The 23,257-nt window shown below is 49.4% G+C and overlaps 1 protein-coding gene across 4 annotated transcripts in view; it reads right to left on the bottom strand.

The window, feature by feature from the left end:
• Window positions 1–23,257, bottom strand: part of TAOK1 (TAO kinase 1) — a 1,366,047-nt gene that overhangs the window by 384,030 nt on the left and 958,760 nt on the right. For all 4 annotated transcript variants that reach the window (XM_085649205.1, XM_085649204.1, XM_085649206.1 and 1 more), the window contains exon 14: window positions 8,759–8,995. In XM_085649205.1, the coding sequence (XP_085505331.1) occupies window positions 8,759–8,995 (237 nt within the window). The remainder of the gene's footprint in view (window positions 1–8,758; window positions 8,996–23,257) is intronic.

Raw genomic sequence — 23,257 nt, 5'->3', positions numbered from 1 at the left:
AAGGAGCCGGAAAGAACAACTGACCTGTCACCCCTGAGGCAGGATTGGAAGCTAGGGGTCATGGCTGCCTTAAAGGCGTGTTGACAGTTTTTTTTCCTAAAAACACTATTTTTTTGGAATGCAGCCTATGAGCTAGCAATGCTTTCATTCCTCTTTGCAGGATTATGGTTTCTACTGTACATTAAATCAGTTTAAATGCACTGTTTCCCCCCCCGCTTTTTTGAATGTGTATATGTGCAAAGAGAATTCTTGTAGCATTACCCAGCTCTTACTGTATGGAGGGCTGCATTTGCTGATATATATATATATATATATATATATATGTGTGTGTGTTTCACATACATGTGTATATAATGTTTCCGGGGTCCTCGCGCATGGGCGGGAATATTCATGGGGCTTATGACTATTGATGAGGATCCCCTGGAAGAGAAGTGTCCATTCCACTGGCTTTCGCAAGTTCCCCATACCAGTCTAACTGCTCCGCAGAGTCATCCTGGTTTTCCAGAGGGCCCATAGACCCCTCCCATTCCTCTCTTGAGCCTAGAACATCCTTAAAGTGCTCAGATGGCAACATGGAACCCCTGGGTTCAATCAACGTCGGAATCGACGTTGAGCGACGTCATTCCAACTCAGTGTCATATGAGGACGGGGCTGGCACCGCCGATGGGCACTGGTGGTGCCACAGGACCAGACTTCCGGTGTGACACTGGAGGCGGTCACGTTGGCACGACCGGCGTCGACCCAGATCCGTGATCAGATCCATGAGGCCCCACCGGTGCCAGAGCAGACGGCGTCGAAACCGATGGGAACTCCTCCGACCACGCAGGGCCTGAAAGCTCACCAGAGGGGTTGGCCTGCTCAAATACGCAGAGTATTGTCTCGTAAAATTATTTTATCTGAGCTGGGATCGCTCCGGATCACGTAAGGGGAAGGAGGAGCTAAGTCGACCTAGGCTCCGGCTCTACAGAACCGTGCCTAAAGCATTGGTGATCCTTACCCCTCTCGTCGACGGGCGACAGCCAAGGTGGACTACTTCTTATGCCTCTTCCCTAGTGTCCCTAGTGGGACGTAGGGGACTTAGGGCTCCGAGAGCGGTCCCGCAACCTCCTCTTCTTTGATCGGGACAGGGACCTTCGCGGAATCTTGCTCGATGGTGTCGACAGTCGAGCCACAAGGAGCTTTTTCGCCTGTTCCCTCAAGGCCTTCGGAGCCATGGCCCGTCTGTCCGAGCACGACTGAGTCGTGGTCGCGCGAGACACCAGAGACAGATGAGGTATGCACTGCACGGCGTGAAACCTGTCTTCCTCGAAGACATCCCTCGCACATGAAGATAGAAACAATTACCAAATTTAACAAAAGACAAGAAAAATCCTGTCAAACAGCAACAGAGGGGTAGCTCTTTCCAGATCGGCGCTTAATTGGCACAGAAAGAAAAGAACTGACAGTTGTGCGCCTGGGTGGCGGCTATGTAGGTACCGTAACGTCCTAACCGACACTGTCACATGGAGCCAAATGGAGCCACCCAATGGTACGTGCAAGTGGTATTGCTCAGCAAAGGTTTCCAGATCCAGCCTGACGCCTGGGAAAATAAAAGGTAAGGAATCTGTAGCTAGAAGTCTCTTTCAGATACACAGGTTTTTATATTATACTCAGGCCTCCACTAGAAATCAGTGTAGGGATTTGGATGTTGTGGACACAGGGTTCCATTCTTTATAGACTAGTTGATACATACTCTTATATTTTAAATTTCTGGAGACGTCAATCTACATATTTGTTGGTCTCCATATAAAGAACATTCTGTAATCCATTTACTATGTGACTGATAACCAGTTAAATAAGGTATCATGGAATCAAATGCATCGATTTTAACACAGGAAAAGCATATATTTTTAGCTGTGTAATCAACCCCCAATTTTGCAGAAAGTAGATTACCTAGCCCATACACAATAGTTTCACTTTTGCGTGAATTGCAATACTTTGCACAAATATCTAAGGATCACACAGATCGTATGCCAGGACTGTTATTCCACTATTTAGTTGCACAGATGAACAAGTTACTTACCTTCGGTAACGCTTTTTCTGGTGGATACAGTATCTGCCTGTGGATTCCTCACCTTGTGAAAATCCACTGCGCCAGCATTCCACGGAATTTTTTCCCCAGCTCTTTACGCCGACGTGGACGTCATAATACTACGGCTCCGCACGCGACTCCGTATGACATCACCGGAGCCATAAGAGAGCCACGTCGGCGTGATGAGGTCAGTTCCACCTATTTTTTCCGTGCCTCCGACGCGAACAGGTGGACCGACAACAGATTCAAAGTATACATAGTATACAACATTCAAACAAATATACATAGTACATAAACAAAAAGAAAGCTAAAGAACATAAGCATTTCCTATAAATGTACCAGATAGAAAGAAGATACAATGTAAAACAACATGTCAAATAAGGCATCCTTTAAGGTATACAAAGGTGGACAACGGGGAGGGGGGTGGGTCAGTGAGGAATCCACAGGCAGATACTGTATCCACTAGAAAAAGCGTTGCCGAAGGTAAGTAACTTGTTCTTCTGATGGATACATCTGCCAGTGGATTCCTCACCTTGTGAATAGATTCCCACAGCAGTCCCACTCCTGGAGGAGGGTGTCCACCTTCCTATAACAAAAAGTCCTGAAAGATAGAGCACGCAAAATGGCCCTCCCTCCTCATCTCAGAGTCTAAGAAATAATGCTTTGCGAAAGTATGGAGGGAGGCCCAAGTCGCGGCCTTATAAATGTCTGCAACTGGAACACCCCTGGCCAAAGCAGAGGTGGAAGATTTAGCTCTAGTAGAATGAGCTCTAATACCCTCAGGAGGAACCTTTCCAGCAAGGGCGTAGCAGATCTTGATGGTTAGGATGATCCACCTGGAGAGAGTGTGCTTGTGCACAGCTTTGCCTTTTGAGTGTCCAATATAGCCCACGAAGAGCTGATCTTCCAAACGAAAATCCTTCGTTCTGTCCAAATAAAAGCTCACTGCTTTTTTAGGGTCCAAGCGATTAAGTCTCTCCTCCTCCTTGGAAGGGTGAGGGGGAGGATAAAACACAGGGAGAGTAATGGACTGCCCCAGATGAAAAGGAGTAACCACCTTAGGTAGCAAAGCAGCCCTGGTCCTGAGGACCATCCTTTCCGCATGTAAGGATAAAAACGGGGGTTTTGAACTAAAAGCTTGAAGCTCACTCACCATCCTTGCTGAGGTTATGGATACAAGAAAGACCGTTTTAAAGGACAACAGCCTCAAAGGACAGCTATGGAGGGGCTCAAAAGGGGACCCCATCAAAAAAGTTAAAACAAGATTAAGGTCCCACTGTGGCATTACAAATGGACTAGGTCGAAACCTGTTAGCAAGACCTTTGATAAATCTTAAAACAAAAGGAGATTTAAATAACGACGGCTGATCTGGAAGACACAGAAAAGCTGATGAGGCTGATAAATAGCCCTTAACCGTGGCCACAGCACAACCTTGCTGAGTCAAGGAAAGAGCAAACTGAAGCACATTAGAAAGATGGGCTTTTAATCCTTTTTTACTTTCTTAACATGTTTGTATTTGTCATCATTTCGCTTTTAAAACTTGATTGTGTATGCTCTTTCACTCTTTCCTTTATATATTGTTATATATATTTATTGTCCTAGATAGCATAATATTAAATATTGTTTTATATATGAATTTACTTTTTAATCTCTATCATATGATCCTTACCCTTATTACTTGTATTTGACTTTTCTTGTTTTTGTTTAATGATTCTGAAATGCTAATAAAAAATTTCAACACAGAAAGATGGGCTTTTAAAGGGTCAATGGATCTCTCTCCACACCATTTAACAAATTTTGACCACCTATAGGAGTAAATGGACTTAGTGGAGTGTCGCCTGGCCGATAAGATAACATCCACCACGTCAATCTCCAGGAATGAAGGTGCAGGATCTGGAGGTGGGGGTGAAGAACCTGCCCCCCCCCCATCCCGACTGCGAAAGGAGGTCTGCCCTGAGAGGGTGACGGAGCGGAGGGTGCGATGAAAGGTGAAGTAGATCTGTGTACCACACCCTTCTTGGCCAATCCGGGCCGATCAATATAACTTGGGCCCGGTCTTGGCGAATCTTCCTCAGAACCCGAGGAATCAAGGGTATGGGAGGAAACGCGTAAAGGAGTTGTGAGCCCCAACTCAACTGAAACGAGTCTCCCAATGCCCCCTGCTTCGGAAACTGGAGACTGCAGAAAGACGGAGAATGATCGTTCTCTTGAGTGGCAAACAGATCCACCCAAGGAGTCCCCCACGACCGGAAGACGTGCTGAACTACCTCTAGATGAAGCCTCCACTCGTGGTTGGCGGAAATGGTGATTGAGACTGTCCGCACGTACGTTCAGCACCCCGGCCAGATAATTCACCATCAAGCAAATCCATTGGTCCTGAGCCCAGGACCAGAGTCGCAAAGCCTCTCTGCAGAGACGGTATGACGCTACTCCTCCCTGCTTGTTGACATACCACATCGCGGTAGTGTTGTCTGTCAGGACTTGAACCGACTGACCGCGAAGGGAAGGGAGAAAGGCATTGAGTGCCAGACTTATCTCCCGCAATTCCAGAAGATTGATATGAGACAATCTTTCCTCTGGAGACCAAAGACCCTTGATCTCCAGATGCCCCAGATGAGCACCCCACCCTAGGGTGGAGGCATCCGTTATCACTGTGGCCACCGTTGGAGGAAGAAGAAAGGGCTTTCCTTGAGACAGATTGCCCTCCACGCTCCACCAAGACAGATCCACTGCAGCTTCTCTGGAGATCCTAACTGACTCCCTGTGATCCCCGTTGTGCTGATACCACTGCTTGCGGAGACACCACTGGAGCGCCCTCATGTGCTAGCGTGCATGGTTGACCAACAGAATGCAGGAGGCGAACAGACCGAGCAGGCGAAGGACCTTCAGAACTGGAACAACCGCTCCATTGTGGAATAAAGGGATCATCTCCTGAATGTCGAGAATTCTTTGAGGAGGAAATGCTCGACACACAGTAGTGTCCAGTACCGCCCCTATGAACAGGTTGCGCTGAGAGGACACCGGGTGAGATTTGGGGAAATTGATTGAAAAACCCAAGTTGAACAACAGATGAGATGTTACTTGCAGATGATGTTGCACCATCTCTGGGGACTCTGCTTTCAGTAGCCAGTCGTCCAGGTAGGGGAAACCTGAATCCCCGACCTCCTGAGATGGGCAGCCACCACCGCTATCACCTTGGTGAAGACTCGAGGTGCAGTAGTAAGACCAAACGGGAGGACCGCAAACTGGTAGTGTTGCGACCCAACCGTAAAACGGAGATATTTCCAGTGCGTCTTCAGAATGGGGATGTGGAAATACGCATCCTGCAAGTCGATCGACACCATCCAGTCTTCTTGCTGCAACGCATGAAGAACCTGTGCAAGGGTTAGCATCTTGAATTTCTCCTGCTTCAGGTAAAAGTTCAAGATTCTGAGGTCCAGGATTGGACGCAATCTGCTGTCCTTTTTGGGAATCAGGAAATACCGGGAGTAGCATCCTTGACCCCTTTCCTGCTCTGGAACCACGTCTATCGCACCTTTTTGTAGCAATGCAAGAACCTCCTTCTGCAGAAGGAGCATATGGTCCTCGGAGCAAAAACATTGGCAAGGAGGGTAAGGGTGAGGAAATTCCCGAAAGGGAAGGGTGTACCCATTCTTCACAAGGTTTAAAACCCAAAAGGTCCGTCGTGACCGGTGTCCAACCTCGCAGAAAGTGGGACACCCGACCCCCAACAGGCCTCACATGATCAAGGATGGGGGATCTAGGGCTGCTTCCCTGTAGGATCATTGGGAGCAGAGGAGGCTGAGGAGGAGGAGGGATTGCGGCCAGAACCACGCCGACCCCTTTGTCTTCCTCTATAGGATCTATAGAGAGGATTTTGTTGCTGCTGCTGCTGCAGAGGTTGACGGAAGGAACGAAAGGATGACCTTCCAAAACCCCTATACTTTTTGAAGCCAAACCCTTTTGACTGCGTCTGCAAACCTAAAGACTTCGCAGTAACTCTGCTATCTTTGAATCTCTGCAATGCGGAATCCGCTTTCTCTCCAAAAAGCTTTTCCCCATCAAAGGGTAAGTCAAGCAGAGTTGCCTGAACATCCGTAGAAAAACCGGAAGAGCGGAGCCAAGCCTGCCTTCTAGTGGCTATGGAAGATCCCATAACTCTGGCCACAGAGTCAGCCGTATCTAGGCCTGACTGAATAACTTGCCTAGCTGCAGCTTGAGTGTCAGAAACAACCTCCATAAAGGAACCCTTTCCTCATCAGGCAATTTGGGAGCTAACTGTTTCACAGAGTCCATCAATGCATGAATATAGCGGCCCAACAAGCAAGTGGCATTCGTTGACTTAAGCGCCATACTAGCAGATGCTTTTAAGCTGACTGCTCAATCTTCTTTGAGTCCCTGTCAGCTGGCGCTTGCGGAAATGCCCCCAAAGATTGTTTTGAGCAGGATGCTTGCACCACAAGACTCTCTGGAGAAGGATGAGAGGAAAAGGAAGCTCGGATCTCCCGGAGCCACTCTATATCTTCTCGCCACAGTCCTGGAAATAGCAGGTGAAGAAAGTGGATTGCGCCAAACGTCCATAATAGGATCTAAGATAGCCTCATTAAATTGCTCGACAATAGAGGAAGGCGAATGAAGGACCTCAGTCAATAAGTTTGGCTTATACTCCGCAGAAGGCAACTGTAAGTCCAACAGCTCCGCAGCCTTCTTAATTACCAAATGGTAAGGAGCCAACTCTTGAGGTGGAGAAGATCTGGAATAAGAAAGTTCCCACTCAGGAGTGGTGTCCAATCCACTTGCCTCCTGAATACCTTCAAATTCATCCGAGGAGTCACCCAATTCACCTTCCTCCACTTCATCTGCTCGATATTGTTCCTCCTCTATAAGCCTCTGAGCCTTTTTCGAGAGCAGATCCGAGGACACGGAGTCGGTTGCTCCGAAGGAGTCGGCAGCGTAGCTGGAGTCGGCGCCGTCGTCGAGGGAGGCTCTGACGAAGGCACACGATCTAGACGAGGCCGGGAGGAAGGCTCTCCAGACAGCGCCGGGAACTGCCATGATGGCTCCATCGGCAAGAAGGGCATAAAAGGTGCCTGAGCGTAATGTTGTGGCACGCCCAAACTGAATGCCATTGGACCCACGGGACCTGAAGGTGCACCGGATGGCAAGGCTGCTCTCTGGAAAACACCATACATAGCATTCAAAAAATGCGTCTGATCCGCACCCGGAGTCGGGAAATGCAGGTATGGATTCGAACCTGAATCCAGCAGAGGAGTAGCCGCAGCCGATGGTTCCTCTACTGGATCCACAGGTTCACCTTCAGGCACAAAAGAGAGTTCAACAACCTGATCAGGCTCGGCGTCGGAAGCTGGAGAATCCACCGGCGCCTGAGACTGCGCCAGAGTTAACTTTGGCGAAGGAGACTTCTCCGGAGAAACACGAGGAGAAGGGGAATGCGAAGGAGAGACCAAGTCATTACTTCGACGTCGAGGAGAAGGCGACCTCAAAGCCCTACTCTTCGTCGATCGGCGCCGAGAGCCATGCTTCCTCTTCTTCTGTCTTCTCGACTTCGACGAGTGTGAAGTCGATGACTCCGACTTCGACTTGTCTAGTTTTCGACCTCTGCCCTCCTTCTTTGCCTTGGCCATGAACAGCTTCGCTTCTCTTTCTTTTAGGGCTTTAGGATTCATTTTCCTGCAGCAGGAACATTTTCCACATCGTGATCCGACGAAAGACACCATAAGCAGTCTTCATGGGGGTCAGTGATAGACATGTGACCCCCACATTCTCTACACAGCTTGAAACCTGACTTCCTCGACGAAGACATGAGCACTTCAGAAACAACCCAAAAGGAGATTACAAAGTAACTCTACAATCAAGGAGTGCTGGTAAACCGTTACGCGTCGACGGCGCAGAAAAAAGGGAACTGACGTCATCACGCCGAAGTGGCTCTCTTATGGCTCCGGTGACGTCATACGGAGTCGCGAGCAGAGCCGTGGTATTATGACGTCCACATTGGCGTAGAGAGCTGGGGAAAAAATTACGTGGAAAGCTGGCGCAGGGGAGATTCACAAGGTGAGGAATCCACAGGCAGATGTTTCCATCAGAATTTTCTTTTGATCCATGACTCAATGTCACAAAGATGACGGGCAACTTGTAAACCATTTATTTGAAGCACTAATAGATTTGAGTGTTGTCATCAAAGGACAAACTTTCAATCTGTGGAATTTGGACAAATATTAAATAAACTTGGTGAGAGGGACTATCTGCATTATCAGACTTTTTTTCTGGAGAAATGAGGGTGTCCATATGATAGCAACAATACTAACAACAGTGAATTCCATCAACTGAGGGCTGAAGATAAGGTGTGCAGATTGGGGAACGTTCCAACAAGATAAGTGAGCTTAGGTCTATCTAGTCAGTTTCAGCAACTTATCTTTAATATCCATCAAGGATGTCTCTCTTCCATAATTTGTCTGAATCGTGAATCACTTAATCACAACATATACATTAAATATGCCTAGTACTAGAGGAGAAACATTTATGTGAACGTAACTTAAAACTCTGAAAATAAGATACTAACTGGACATAGTAACATGTTTCATAAACAAATTGTACTGACACAATACTACAGGGTCAAGTGTTAATCTTTGCCACTTAAAATAGCTGCAAATAAGCAGGGATTCCTACCTCCTTCTCCATGGCTGCCTGGTGTTTCTTAACAAGTTTCTCCATCTCAGCTGCAAAGTTATTACGTTGTGTTTCTAAGTCTTTGTCCAGCCGAAGACGGTGTTCATCCATCTCTGCTTTTAGTTTATTCTCCAAAGCCATCAGCTGCTTCTGGTGCTGCCTTCGCATGCGTTTGTAACCAGACATCTGCTCACGTTGCTCAGAGTCCTGTTCATGTTCCTGAATTTGTCTTGTCACCTGCAGAAAGAAAAAACACAAATGTTTTCTTCCACACCTTATACAAAAACATTTCCTTGACAAAATACCACTGATAATGGCATCTTGGACACACTTTATATTTGCTGGTGGAATTCATTAATTGCCAATATCAAAAGTACTTTATACAGAAAGGAAAAGCACTTTTTGCTAAACAACTAATGAACTAGTTACTTATCGTCAGTAACACTCTTTCTGGTAGAGACCATCTAACCGCTGATTCCTCACCTTTACAATATTTCCCAAGAATCATTATTACCCAGGCATCAGACTGTAGTCAGAAACTTTTCAGCAGTACCTATACGGGCCGATAGGTGGTGCTGTGCAACTTAGCACTGACACCGTTCCACTACGGAAATGACGGGTGAGCCTATGTAGGCGCCACTCCCTCAAGCTGATATCAGTTGTTAGAGGTTGTCTATGCTCCCAGATGGAAAGCCCCAAAAGCAAATTGGCTTTAACCAGTGTCCAGATGTCTAGACTTGGGATACTATTAATAGATAAAGAGCAACACACAGAATGGGGAGGAATCTGCAGCGAGTCTCTACCAAAAGGAAAATGTTACTTACCCAGTACGCATCTGTTCTTGGAATGTAGAGCTGTATATTCACGTGCGCCCACCCGCCTCACCGGGTACCTAAACCTGTTGCAGTCCTTATCTTACAGCTCTACATGTCAAGAACAGATGCTTACCTGGTAAGTAACATTTTCCGTTTGAGGCATGTGAGCTGCAGATCACATGCTTTGCATAGACTAAACAGCAGTATTCTCCCAAAGCGGTGGCTAACCTGTAGCTGTTGCAGTTGTTTGAAAAAGTTTTTAAGTACTGCCTGGCCTACATTAGCTTGTTGCCTCGCTAACACATCTACACAATAGTGTTTGGTGAATATGCACGGTGTAGACCATGTTACTGCCTTACAGATGTCAGCTAAGGGAATACTCCCAAAGAAGGCCATAGTAGCGCCTATTTTACGAGTGGAATGCACTCTAGGGGGTATTGGGAATGTTCTTTTTGCTTTTGAATAACATGCTTGGATACATTTAACAATCCATCTTGCAATACCGGATTTAGAAATGGGATAGCCTTTGTGTGGCGGAGAAAAAGCAACAAAGTTGCTTTGTCTTATGAAAATCTTTTGTTCTTTCTACATAATACAGTAGAGCTCTTCTAACATCAAGAGTGTGTAGATCTTGTTCTGCTACAGAATAAGGATGAGGAAAGAACACAGGTAACGCTACTGATTGATTGATGTGAAAAACAGAAACCACTTTTGGAAGAAATTTGGGATTGGTTCGAAGAACCTGCTTGTCTTTGTGCAGTTGAAAGAAAGGCTTTTGTATAGTTAGTGCATGGAGTTCACAAACTCTCCTTAAGGAAGTGATTGCAATAAGAAAAGCAACCCTCCATGAGAGAAATTGTAGTTGACACCTATGCATTTGTTCAAAAGGTGGTCCCATTAGCCCTGTAAAGAATATGTTCAAGTTCCATACTGGTGCAGGTGGAGCTCTTGGTGGTATTACTCTTTTTCTTCCTTCCATAAAGGCTTTAATCACTGGTACTCTGAATAAGTGTTGTCTGTTTTGTAAGTATGCAGCTACTGCTGCTAAATGCAATCGAATGGATGTATAAGCTAATATAGATTGCTTTAAGTGTAAGATATAACAGATGATGTTTTGTAGTGAAGGATCAACGGGAATATATTGTTAATATTACAATATATAACAAAACATTTTCACTTTGCTACATAACATGCCATAGTAGTAGGTCTCCTAGCCTCCTTTAGGATATTTATACAGTCTGGAGGTAATTGTAAATAACCAAACTCTATGACTTAAGGAGCCAAATCGCTAGGTTGAGTTCCTTGGGATTTGGATGCCTGATTTCTCCATGGCTCTGAGTGAGGAGACTGGAGTTGAGATGCAGCTTTAAGTATGGAACTACTGACCGCTCCAGCAGGGTGGGGAACCAGGGTTGACGTGCCCATGTGGGAGCTATGAGAATCACTGTGAGGGATGTTTGCTTGAGCTTCCGAACTACCAATGGAATGAGTGGGAGAGGCGGAAAAGCGAAGGCAAATATCCTTGACCAATTCATGCATAGGCCATTGCCTTTGGAGATCGGGTGTGTGAACCTGGAGGAGAAGCTTGGGCATTTTGAGCTGTGAGGGTATAGGTCTGTGTGACGTAATCCCCATTCCTGAAAGTATGGATGAAGAATTTGGGGATGAAGTTCCCACTCGAGGATTTTCAGTCTCTGTCTGCTGAGAAGGTCTGCAATTTGATTGTTTACTCCTGGAAGGTGTTCTGCAACAGATACATTTTATGATGTATGGTCCATTCCCAAATGGCTTGTGCTAGGCGTGACAGTTGGAGAGTGTGTCCAACTGTTTTTGTATGTAGTACATAGCTGTCATGTTGTTTGTGTGGACTAAGACAGTTTTACCTAGAAGGTGAGCTTGAAAGGCTTTGAGAGCTAGAAACACTGCTAGTAGCTTTAGGTGGTTGATATGTAGGCTCCTGTACTTTAGAGTCCATAATCCTTGGATTGTATGACTTTGTAGGTGAGGGCCCCAACCAGTGAGTGATGCGTCTGCTGCTAGACGGTCTGTGGAACAGGGTCAGGAAAGGGCTGCACTTTGGATACATTTTGTGGGTTCCACCACAGCAGAGAGCGATGGGTGCGGCCATCTGCCAACACTAAATCGGTCAACTGACCCTCCGATTGGTTCCCCTGAGTTGCTAAGCATTCTTGAAGGGGACGCATGTAAAGTCTTGCGTGGGGAACAATTAAAATGCAAGACGCCATCATTCCTAGCAGTTGCATGAATATTTTCGCTAATAATGACTGGCTGGGCTGAAATTGATTGAGAAAGGACTGAATATTGTGAATCCTGGCTGCATTGGGAGATGCTAGAGCTTTCTGATCATCTATTGTGGTTCCTAGATAAGTTTGTGTGTTGGAAGGCTGTAGATGAGATTTTTAACACATTTACTGTAAACCCTAGTAGGTGAAGTAAGTGAATAGTGGTTTGAGTGAACTGGAGACACATTTGGTAATTGCTGGCTTTGATGAGTCAGTCGTCCAGGTATGGGAAGACATGGATGTGCTGTCTTCTTAAATGTGCTGCGACTACTGCCAGACATTTGGTAAATACCCTGGGAGCAGTGGTGACTCTAAACCGTAGTACTTTGAATTGGTAATGATGACCCGCTAAGATGAATCTGAGGTACTTGCGGGGAGCAGGGTGAATTGGAATGTGGAAATATGCGTCTTTTAAGGCTAGAGTAGACATAGGATCGCCCTGCTGTACAAGTGGGAGCACTTGTTGAAGTGTTACCATGTGGAAATGCTCTGAAAGTATGTTGAGGTTTAGTTCTCTAAGGTCTAGAATAGATCTGAAGGAGCCGTCCTTTTTGGGGATGAGAAAGTACAGGGAGTACACACCTGTTCCTTGATGTTGTAACGGCACAGGTTCTATGGGTCGTTTGGACAGGAGAGACTGGACCTCTTGTTGAAATAGATGTAAATGTGCTGGTGACATTTTGTGAGAATGTGGCGAAATGTTTGGAGGATTGTTGGTAAGCGCCAGACAATAACCATGTTGGATTCCTAGCACACATTTGTCTGTAGTTATTGATTGCCATATGAGGTGGAATTGTAAAAGACGTCCCCCGACAGGTGTTTAATGATCAGAGGAGAGCATAGGCAATCCACTGTTTGTTAGGAGAGGGGGAGGTACGTGCTTTAGAACCTCTACCCTTGCCATTCTTACCTCTGTACCCTCCTCTAAAGAAGCCTCTGGAGGAGGAAGATTGATTGTTGCCCTAGTAGGGTGCAGCAGTAGTGTCTGAAGAGATGGTCTTGGACCCCCCCCCCCGATAGAAGGAGCGACGAAAGGAGCCACGATTAGAAGGAGACTGTAAGGCTCCCATAGATTTAGCTTCTTCCATATCCTTTTTTATCTTTTCTGAGGACGAATCTACTACGGGTCCAAAGAGATGGCGTTTCTCGAATGATGTTTTCGAAACGGATTGCTGTACTTCAGGTTTAAATCTTAACCATACATGCCTCCTTAATAATACACTAGTATTGATTGCTCTAGCTGCAGTGTCAGCAGCATCCAAAGCACACCTAATTGATGAGTTTGAGATGAGCTTTCCTTCTTGGACTAGATCTTGAGCTATAGCCTTATGCTCCACTGGTACAAATTTGAACAATTGCTCCATCTTGTCCCAGTGTGCCCTAACGAACAAGTTACTTACCTTCGGTAACGATGTATTTGTAAGAAACATTAGTTAGTTAGATTCCTCACCTTAGAATATCCCCAGGCGTCAGGCTAGATCTGGAAGATTTTTGTAGCAATACCCCTTGCGCGTCGCTAGGCGTCGTCTGCGGCACCGCGTCCGTCGTTGGTGTCGTGCGCCGGAATGACGTCGGAGTACTTAGACGCCGCCATCGCGTGCTGACGTCAGTTCTTGTACATAGCTTTCCGCGCCAGGAACGCAGAGCCATGCAAGAGACCGACACTGGTGCCAAAAAGTCTAGGGCCCTGAACAGGATGACCTTAACCCTAGATGTCGGTTCGCAGAGCAGGGAGGATGGGTGGGTCGGTGAGGAATCTAACTAACTAATGTTTCTTACAGATACATCGTTACCGAAGGTAAGTAACTTGTTTATCTGAAAGAAACACGTTAGTTAGATTCCTCACCTTAGAATAGATACCTCAGCAATACCAACCCCGGTGGAGGGTCTGCGAACCAAGATCACACCAGAAAGTCCAGGAGAACAGAACGGCCAAAGAAGCCATCTCTCCGGACTTGGCTGTCCAGGCAATAGTGCTTGGCGAACGTGTGCAGTGAGGCCCACGTCGCCGCCTGACAGATGTCCTGCAAGGGAACTCCCTGTCCCAGGGCAGTAGTCGCCGCAGTGGCCCGGGTGGAATGGGCTCTCAGCCCAACAGGAGGGTCCTTTTTCGCCAAGGAGTAATAAACCTTTATACAAAATACGACCCACCGTGAGATGGTCCGCTTGTGTACAGCCCTCCCCTTCTTAGCACCTACGTATCCAACAAAAAGTTGGTCGTCCACCCGGAACTGTCTGGTGCGGTCCAAATAAAAGGACAGTGCACGTTTGGGGTCCAGACGGTGGAGCTTCTCTTCCTCTTTCGAAGGATGCGGAGGCGGAAAGAAGGTGGGCAATGTGACCGATTGCCCGATGTGAAAGGTGGTCACCACTTTTGGAAGAAAAGAAGGACGAGTCCGGAGGACAACCTTGTCCGGATGAACAGAAAGAAAGGGAGGCTTAGATGACAGAGCCTGGAGCTCACTCACCCGTCTAGCCGAGGTGATAGCTACCAGGAAAGCAGTCTTAAGAGTCAGAAGACGAAGGGGACAATTGTGAAGAGGCTCAAAGGGAGCGCACATCAGAAAGGTCAAGACAAGATTCAAATCCCACTGAGGCATTACGAAGGGGACAGGAGGAAACATGTGAGTAATGCCTTTAAGAAAACGCGAAACAACAGGGGACTTGAAAAGAGAAGGCTGATCAGGAAGCCGTAAGAAAGCAGAGATTGCAAAAAGATAACCTTTCAAGGTGCCCAGAGCAGAGCCCAGCTGGGCCAAAGAAAGAAGAAAGAGTACAACCTCAGAAAGAGGGGCGGAAAGGGGATCCACAGCCTTTGCTGTGCACCATGCCACAAATGTGTTCCACCTGCAGGCTTATACCGATTTTGTGGAGGGACGCCTGGCTGCCAGAACAACATCACAGACTTCAGGAGGCAAGTCAAATGGCATAAACTGTTGCCGCTCAATCTCCACGCATGGAGGTGGAGACTGTACAGGTTCGGGTGGAGGACCGTCCCTGCTGCTGCGACAGAAGGTCCTCCTGAAGAGGCAGTCGTACCGGAGGATCGATTGACATACTGAGTAGCTCGGGATACCAGTACCTTCGTGCCCAATCCGGAGCCACTAAGATGACTTGGGCCCGGTCGCGCCTGATCTTCTTCAGCACTCTGGGCTGAAGTGGTATAGGCAGAAAGGCGTACAACAGACCGCAACTCCACTCGCAACGAAAAGCGTCTCCGAGCGAGTGCCGCCTTGGAAACTCCAACGCGCAGAACTGCTGACATTGCGCGTTCTCTTCGGTGGCGAATAGATCTAACCAAGGCTCTCCCCACTGCTGAAAGAGTCCTTGCACCACTTCGGAGTTCAGACGCCATTCGTGATCCATCATGCACCGGCGGCTGAGTTCGTCTGCTCTAGCGTTCAGAGAGCCCGCCAGATGTTGAACCACCAGGAAGATGCCCTGGTGTTCCAGCCATGTCCAGAGGCGTAGAGCCTCCTGACAAAGTGTCCACGACCCCACCCCGCCCTGTTTGTTGCAATACCACATGGCGGTGGTGTTGTCCGTGAACACCTGCACAACACTTCCCCGGACAGAGGGAAGGAAGGCTTTCAGTGCAAGCCGGATCGCTCTCAGCTCCAACAAGTTGATATGGAGTTGAGACTCCGCCGGAGACCAGAGGCCTCTGATCTCCGCCTCTCCCATATGGCACCCCCATCCCAGGAGGGACGCATCCGTCACTACTACGTGCTCCGGTTGGGGTAGGGAGAGGCATCTGCCCCTGACCCAATCGCGGTCCGTGAGCCACCACTGCAACTGTTTCGCAGTGTCCTCCGAGATCAAGACATGGTCGGACAAGGTGCCTCGATGCTGGGTCCACTGAAACTTCAGGTCCCACTGCAGAGCCCGCATTCGCCACCTGGCGTAATGCACCAACAGGATGCAGGAGGCCATCAGCCCCAGAAGCCGCAGCACCAACCTGACCGAAACCCAGGATAGAGGCCGAAAGATGGGAATCAGAGCCTGAATATCCCAGACCCGCTGTTCCGGAGGATAGGCCCGGAACTGCGCCGAATCGAGAACCGCTCCGATGAAGAGGAGCTTCTGGGAGGGTCGCAGGTGTGACTTCGGCACGTTGATGGAGAACCCCAGCAAATGCAGGAGGTCGGCCGTAGTCTGGAGGTGGGAGACGACTTGCTGGGGCGAGCTCGCCTTCAACAGCCAGTCGTCGAGATAGGGGAAGACTGGAACCCCCGATCTGCGCAGATGAGCTGCGACCACCGCCATCACTTTCGTGAACACCCGAGGGGCACTGGTGAGGCCGAAGGGGAGCACGGTGAACTGAAAGTGCTCCTGACCCACCATGAACCGCAGGTAACGCCGGTGGGCCGGCAGGATGGGGATGTGAGAATAGGCATCCTGCAAGTCCAACGCTACCATCCAGTCTCCAAGGTCGAGGGCACCCAGAACCTGAGCTAAAGTGAGCATCTTGAACCGTTCATTCCGGAGGAAGGCGTTGACGCTCCTGAGGTCCAAGATAGGGCGTAGGCCCCCTTTGCCCTTCTTGGGAACCAGAAAGTAGTGGGAATAGCTGTAGGAAGGTGGATATCTGACTATGGTTACCCCCAACTTTTTGCCTAGTGTCAAGCTGGTTTTTCGACTTAGTTGGCCTGAGATCCTGCGATTCAGGGTCTCAGGCTGTCTGCTCTCTCTTTAAAATGGACTCCATGTACCCTAGGTACATACCCAATTGGTAAGGGTGACCTTATTGGACCCTGTACAGTGTACCCTAGGTACCCAGGGCATAGGTGTACCCTAGGCCTCCCAGGGGCTGCAGCATGTATTATTACCCTAGTAGGGTGCAGCAGTAGTGTCTGAAGAGATGGTCTTGGACCCCCCCCCCCCGATAGAAGGAGCGACGAAAGGAGCCACGATTAGAAGGAGACTGTAAGGCTCCCATAGATTTAGCTTCTTCCATATCCTTTTTTATCTTTTCTGAGGACGAATCTACTACGGGTCCAAAGAGATGGCGTTTCTCGAATGATGTTTTCGAAACGGATTGCTGTACTTCAGGTTTAAATCTTAACCATACATGCCTCCTTAATAATACACTAGTATTGATTGCTCTAGCTGCAGTGTCAGCAGCATCCAAAGCACACCTAATTGATGAGTTTGAGATGAGCTTTCCTTCTTGGACTAGATCTTGAGCTATAGCCTTATGCTCCACTGGTACAAATTTGAACAATTGCTCCATCTTGTCCCAGTGTGCCCTAACGAACAAGTTACTTACCTTCGGTAACGATGTATTTGTAAGAAACATTAGTTAGTTAGATTCCTCACCTTAGAATATCCCCAGGCGTCAGGCTAGATCTGGAAGATTTTTGTAGCAATACCCCTTGCGCGTCGCTAGGCGTCGTCTGCGGCACCGCGTCCGTCGTTGGTGTCGTGCGCCGGAATGACGTCGGAGTACTTAGACGCCGCCATCGCGTGCTGACGTCAGTTCTTGTACATAGCTTTCCGCGCCAGGAACGCAGAGCCATGCAAGAGACCGACACTGGTGCCAAAAAGTCTAGGGCCCTGAACAGGATGACCTTAACCCTAGATGTCGGTTCGCAGAGCAGGGAGGATGGGTGGGTCGGTGAGGAATCTAACTAACTAATGTTTCTTACAGATACATCGTTACCGAAGGTAAGTAACTTGTTTATCTGAAAGAAACACGTTAGTTAGATTCCTCACCTTAGAATAGATACCTCAGCAATACCAACCCCGGTGGAGGGTCTGCGAACCAAGATCACACCAGAAAGTCCAGGAGAACAGAACGGCCAAAGAAGCCATCTCTCCGGACTTGGCTGTCCAGGCAATAGTGCTTGGCGAACGTGTGCAGTGAGGCCCACGTCGCCGCCTGACAGATGTCCTGCAAGGGAACTCCCTGTCCCAGGGCAGTAGTCGCCGCAGTGGCCCGGGTGGAATGGGCTCTCAGCCCAACAGGAGGGTCCTTTTTCGCCAAGGAGTAATAAACCTTTATACAAAATACGACCCACCGTGAGATGGTCCGCTTGTGTACAGCCCTCCCCTTCTTAGCACCTACGTATCCAACAAAAAGTTGGTCGTCCACCCGGAACTGTCTGGTGCGGTCCAAATAAAAGGACAGTGCACGTTTGGGGTCCAGACGGTGGAGCTTCTCTTCCTCTTTCGAAGGATGCGGAGGCGGAAAGAAGGTGGGCAATGTGACCGATTGCCCGATGTGAAAGGTGGTCACCACTTTTGGAAGAAAAGAAGGACGAGTCCGGAGGACAACCTTGTCCGGATGAACAGAAAGAAAGGGAGGCTTAGATGACAGATCCTGGAGCTCACTCACCCGTCTAGCCGAGGTGATAGCTACCAGGAAAGCAGTCTTAAGAGTCAGAAGACGAAGGGGACAATTGTGAAGAGGCTCAAAGGGAGCGCACATCAGAAAGGTCAAGACAAGATTCAAATCCCACTGAGGCATTACGAAGGGGACAGGAGGAAACATGTGAGTAATGCCTTTAAGAAAACGCGAAACAACAGGGGACTTGAAAAGAGAAGGCTGATCAGGAAGCCGTAAGAAAGCAGAGATTGCAAAAAGATAACCTTTCAAGGTGCCCAGAGCAGAGCCCAGCTGGGCCAAAGAAAGAAGAAAGAGTACAACCTCAGAAAGAGGGGCGGAAAGGGGATCCACAGCCTTTGCTGTGCACCATGCCACAAATGTGTTCCACCTGCAGGCTTATACCGATTTTGTGGAGGGACGCCTGGCTGCCAGAACAACATCACAGACTTCAGGAGGCAAGTCAAATGGCATAAACTGTTGCCGCTCAATCTCCACGCATGGAGGTGGAGACTGTACAGGTTCGGGTGGAGGACCGTCCCTGCTGCTGCGACAGAAGGTCCTCCTGAAGAGGCAGTCGTACCGGAGGATCGATTGACATACTGAGTAGCTCGGGATACCAGTACCTTCGTGCCCAATCCGGAGCCACTAAGATGACTTGGGCCCGGTCGCGCCTGATCTTCTTCAGCACTCTGGGCTGAAGTGGTATAGGCAGAAAGGCGTACAACAGACCGCAACTCCACTCGCAACGAAAAGCGTCTCCGAGCGAGTGCCGCCTTGGAAACTCCAACGCGCAGAACTGCTGACATTGCGCGTTCTCTTCGGTGGCGAATAGATCTAACCAAGGCTCTCCCCACTGCTGAAAGAGTCCTTGCACCACTTCGGAGTTCAGACGCCATTCGTGATCCATCATGCACCGGCGGCTGAGTTCGTCTGCTCTAGCGTTCAGAGAGCCCGCCAGATGTTGAACCACCAGGAAGATGCCCTGGTGTTCCAGCCATGTCCAGAGGCGTAGAGCCTCCTGACAAAGTGTCCACGACCCCACCCCGCCCTGTTTGTTGCAATACCACATGGCGGTGGTGTTGTCCGTGAACACCTGCACAACACTTCCCCGGACAGAGGGAAGGAAGGCTTTCAGTGCAAGCCGGATCGCTCTCAGCTCCAACAAGTTGATATGGAGTTGAGACTCCGCCGGAGACCAGAGGCCTCTGATCTCCGCCTCTCCCATATGGCACCCCCATCCCAGGAGGGACGCATCCGTCACTACTACGTGCTCCGGTTGGGGTAGGGAGAGGCATCTGCCCCTGACCCAATCGCGGTCCGTGAGCCACCACTGCAACTGTTTCGCAGTGTCCTCCGAGATCAAGACATGGTCGGACAAGGTGCCTCGATGCTGGGTCCACTGAAACTTCAGGTCCCACTGCAGAGCCCGCATTCGCCACCTGGCGTAATGCACCAACAGGATGCAGGAGGCCATCAGCCCCAGAAGCCGCAGCACCAACCTGACCGAAACCCAGGATAGAGGCCGAAAGATGGGAATCAGAGCCTGAATATCCCAGACCCGCTGTTCCGGAGGATAGGCCCGGAACTGCGCCGAATCGAGAACCGCTCCGATGAAGAGGAGCTTCTGGGAGGGTCGCAGGTGTGACTTCGGCACGTTGATGGAGAACCCCAGCAAATGCAGGAGGTCGGCCGTAGTCTGGAGGTGGGAGACGACTTGCTGGGGCGAGCTCGCCTTCAACAGCCAGTCGTCGAGATAGGGGAAGACTGGAACCCCCGATCTGCGCAGATGAGCTGCGACCACCGCCATCACTTTCGTGAACACCCGAGGGGCACTGGTGAGGCCGAAGGGGAGCACGGTGAACTGAAAGTGCTCCTGACCCACCATGAACCGCAGGTAACGCCGGTGGGCCGGCAGGATGGGGATGTGAGAATAGGCATCCTGCAAGTCCAACGCTACCATCCAGTCTCCAAGGTCGAGGGCACCCAGAACCTGAGCTAAAGTGAGCATCTTGAACCGTTCATTCCGGAGGAAGGCGTTGACGCTCCTGAGGTCCAAGATAGGGCGTAGGCCCCCTTTGCCCTTCTTGGGAACCAGAAAGTAGTGGGAATAGCTGTAGGAAGGTGGATATCTGACTATGGTTACCCCCAACTTTTTGCCTAGTGTCAAGCTGGTTTTTCGACTTAGTTGGCCTGAGATCCTGCGATTCAGGGTCTCAGGCTGTCTGCTCTCTCTTTAAAATGGACTCCATGTACCCTAGGTACATACCCAATTGGTAAGGGTGACCTTATTGGACCCTGTACAGTGTACCCTAGGTACCCAGGGCATAGGTGTACCCTAGGCCTCCCAGGGGCTGCAGCATGTATTATGCCACCCCTTGCCTGGCCTGCCAATCAGACACAACTGGCTGATCACTCAGCTGGGGCAAGGTCGTGTAATCACCCCTTGCTTAGATATAGTATACCCATATCTACCCTTAAAATAGACACATGTGTACCTGTGAGCCACTCCTATGGCAGGCCTTAACAATCCTGGAGGCAGAGTGCTTGGTAACATGTGAGATGGTGCTCTAGCATGAGCTGAGCCTGTCTGCAGCTTTCGGAACCATGTCCTTATAGCTGTTCTATGAAATAGCCTACCATATACTCTTAAAGTGCCTTATAATCTTAAACGGTTATGGTAACTATGGTTTGGCTTTATCAAAACATGTCGTGTAAGGTGTCTAACACTTTGGAATAACACCCCCATACCATTTCTGGTGATGAGGATATTATTCCTCCCTTCTAGAGGGAGAGACATGTTAAAATCCTACTTTGCTGTTTAACTCTGACCAAAGCCTCAGCATCACAAAATGGATGCTGCTGCCACAGACATGAGTCTGACCTCCTGCAGCTGGGAGCCCTCCCAGCCAGGGAGGCCTGGACAATAGGTTTCCTGCTTGGGGAGGTGCTAGCACCTCCCCAGACAGACTTTAGTGTATTGGGGCAGGGAGGGCTGAATGAAACGAGACACTGCCTGGGGCACGCAAGGTGTCCCATGCATAGTCCAGTTCAAACCGGTGCTGGGGCACTCCAGCCCCAGTCCTGGCGCGAAACTGGACAAAGGGAAGGGGGTGTAACCACCCCCCTCCCTGGTCCCACCCATAGGAGGGACCTAGCAGGTAACCCAGCCCCCCAGATTAGTATAAGAGTGGGAGCTGAGTCCCTAGGACTTTAGATTATCCTGAACCTGCATCTTGAACAGAAACTCTGGACCTTCGACATTCGACTACGGAAGAAGACTGAAGAATCTCCCTTGTGGCCAAGGAGTGACCACCCTGGGCAACCAGGCACTATCCAGCGACCGCTGCTTGCTTTGTGACTGATCCTACGAGGGACGACTGCAGAGACTGACCAGCGCCGTGACTTCCAGACACCTCTGAACCAGTTCCACATCAACAGCAAAGCTGAGACCCGTGGAGGCGACGAGGGACGTGGGACCGGCGACTTGGGAAAAGTGGCTAGTAATTGACTAGCGCGACTTCGGAGGCTTCCTCGAGGCTGTGCTTGGGGAATCGAGAAGCCCCAATCCCGAGCACCATCTGCAAAGAAGATCAGCTCCCACACACTTCACGTGTTCTGCGTGGGGCCCTTCTGCACCTGAGTTGCTCGACGTGTTGTCCGGTTGTTGGCCCGTTGGCTAGCGACCTCTGTGACGACGAACCTTCAACTTTGCTTTGCTGGTCCGGCTCCTCCAGACTGGCACTCGCTCCTGCGTGGGTTATGCTTGCCAAGGCTTGTTGGGTCCTAACTCAACATCGCCGCCGCCGCCGACAGCAAGAGCCTTCGTGGGACAGCTCGCCTCCTGGTTCTGGTAGTCCTCGACGCCTCCTGGTACCCGTGGCTGCTGCGACAAGCTTCACCTCTTCACCTGCAACTTCCCGACATTGCCTGGTTCCTTCCTGGTTCCTTCCCGGCTCCTGGCTGGTGACCTAGACTCTGTCCCCTCTGCTTGCAGGTATCCTCCTTCCTGATTCCATCCTTGGAATCCATCGGACACTCTTCACTGACTGTCTGTCAGCAACTTTCTTCAGGCATCCATAGGAGTCGACGACGAAACCCGACGCAAGCTCACACCTATGCACCCGCAGCCCGTGGGCTAGGTAACTTGAGTACTCCGGTGCTCACAAGGGTATTGACAATCCAAGTGTCTAGTTTCCAAGTCTCTAACTCCTAGTTCCTTCCGAAGTGTCCTAAAACCCTTAATTACTAAATACTACTATTTCTTTCGACTTTAACGACTTTAACTCTGCACCTGAATCCCGTGGGCCTCCCACTGCCTAGCAACTGATGGATAGTGTAGCCCCAGCGATTCCCTAGGCCTAACCTGTGTTCGTGACAGTTGTTCTTATACCACTTACTTAGTATATGGTTTGCGTGGCCCCTAGGGCCTAACTGTATTACTTACCTGTGTGACTTATGTATGCTTGATTAAGACTGTGTTGTACTTACCTAGAATCTCATAAAGAGTGCGGAGGGTGTTTTGACTAGAATAAATGTATTCTATTTTTATAATATCTGTTGTGGTGTCCTTTCACTTGGTATTCAAGGGGTTGCAAATGGTATAACAGCTGGCTTCACATGCCATACAGAGCTTAGCCTAAGACTGCTCTTGTCCATGCTACCACTAGGATAGCTGGTCTATAAGGGTTGACTTTACAACCAATCACCATAAGGGTTGTTTGGACTGATACAAGGTGTACACTAGAACTAGTGACATCATATATCAGGCCAACTTCTCACAATAGCAACCACGGCCTACTTCTGGAACAGGAACGCGCTCGACGGCCTCTTTGGCCTAGAGGGCCGTAACTTCCTCCCGCAGAAGATTCAAGTGATCCTCCGACATACGGTGGTACTGCGGTGGCATGGCTGGAGGGGTCGTCTCGAAGGGGAGGGAGTAGCCCCTTCGGACGATTTGCAGCACCCACCTGTCCGATGTGATCGATCGCCAGTGGAGCAGGTGATGGCGAACTCTGCCGCCCACTGGCATGGAATGGGCCTGAAAGCTCGGACT

This window comes from Triturus cristatus, chromosome 3_2, assembly GCF_964204655.1.
Source record: "Triturus cristatus chromosome 3_2, aTriCri1.1, whole genome shotgun sequence".
Lineage (NCBI taxonomy): Eukaryota > Metazoa > Chordata > Amphibia > Caudata > Salamandridae > Triturus > Triturus cristatus.
Note: the sequence above shows the minus strand (reverse complement) of the source record. Positions and strands in the feature narration are given on the sequence as shown.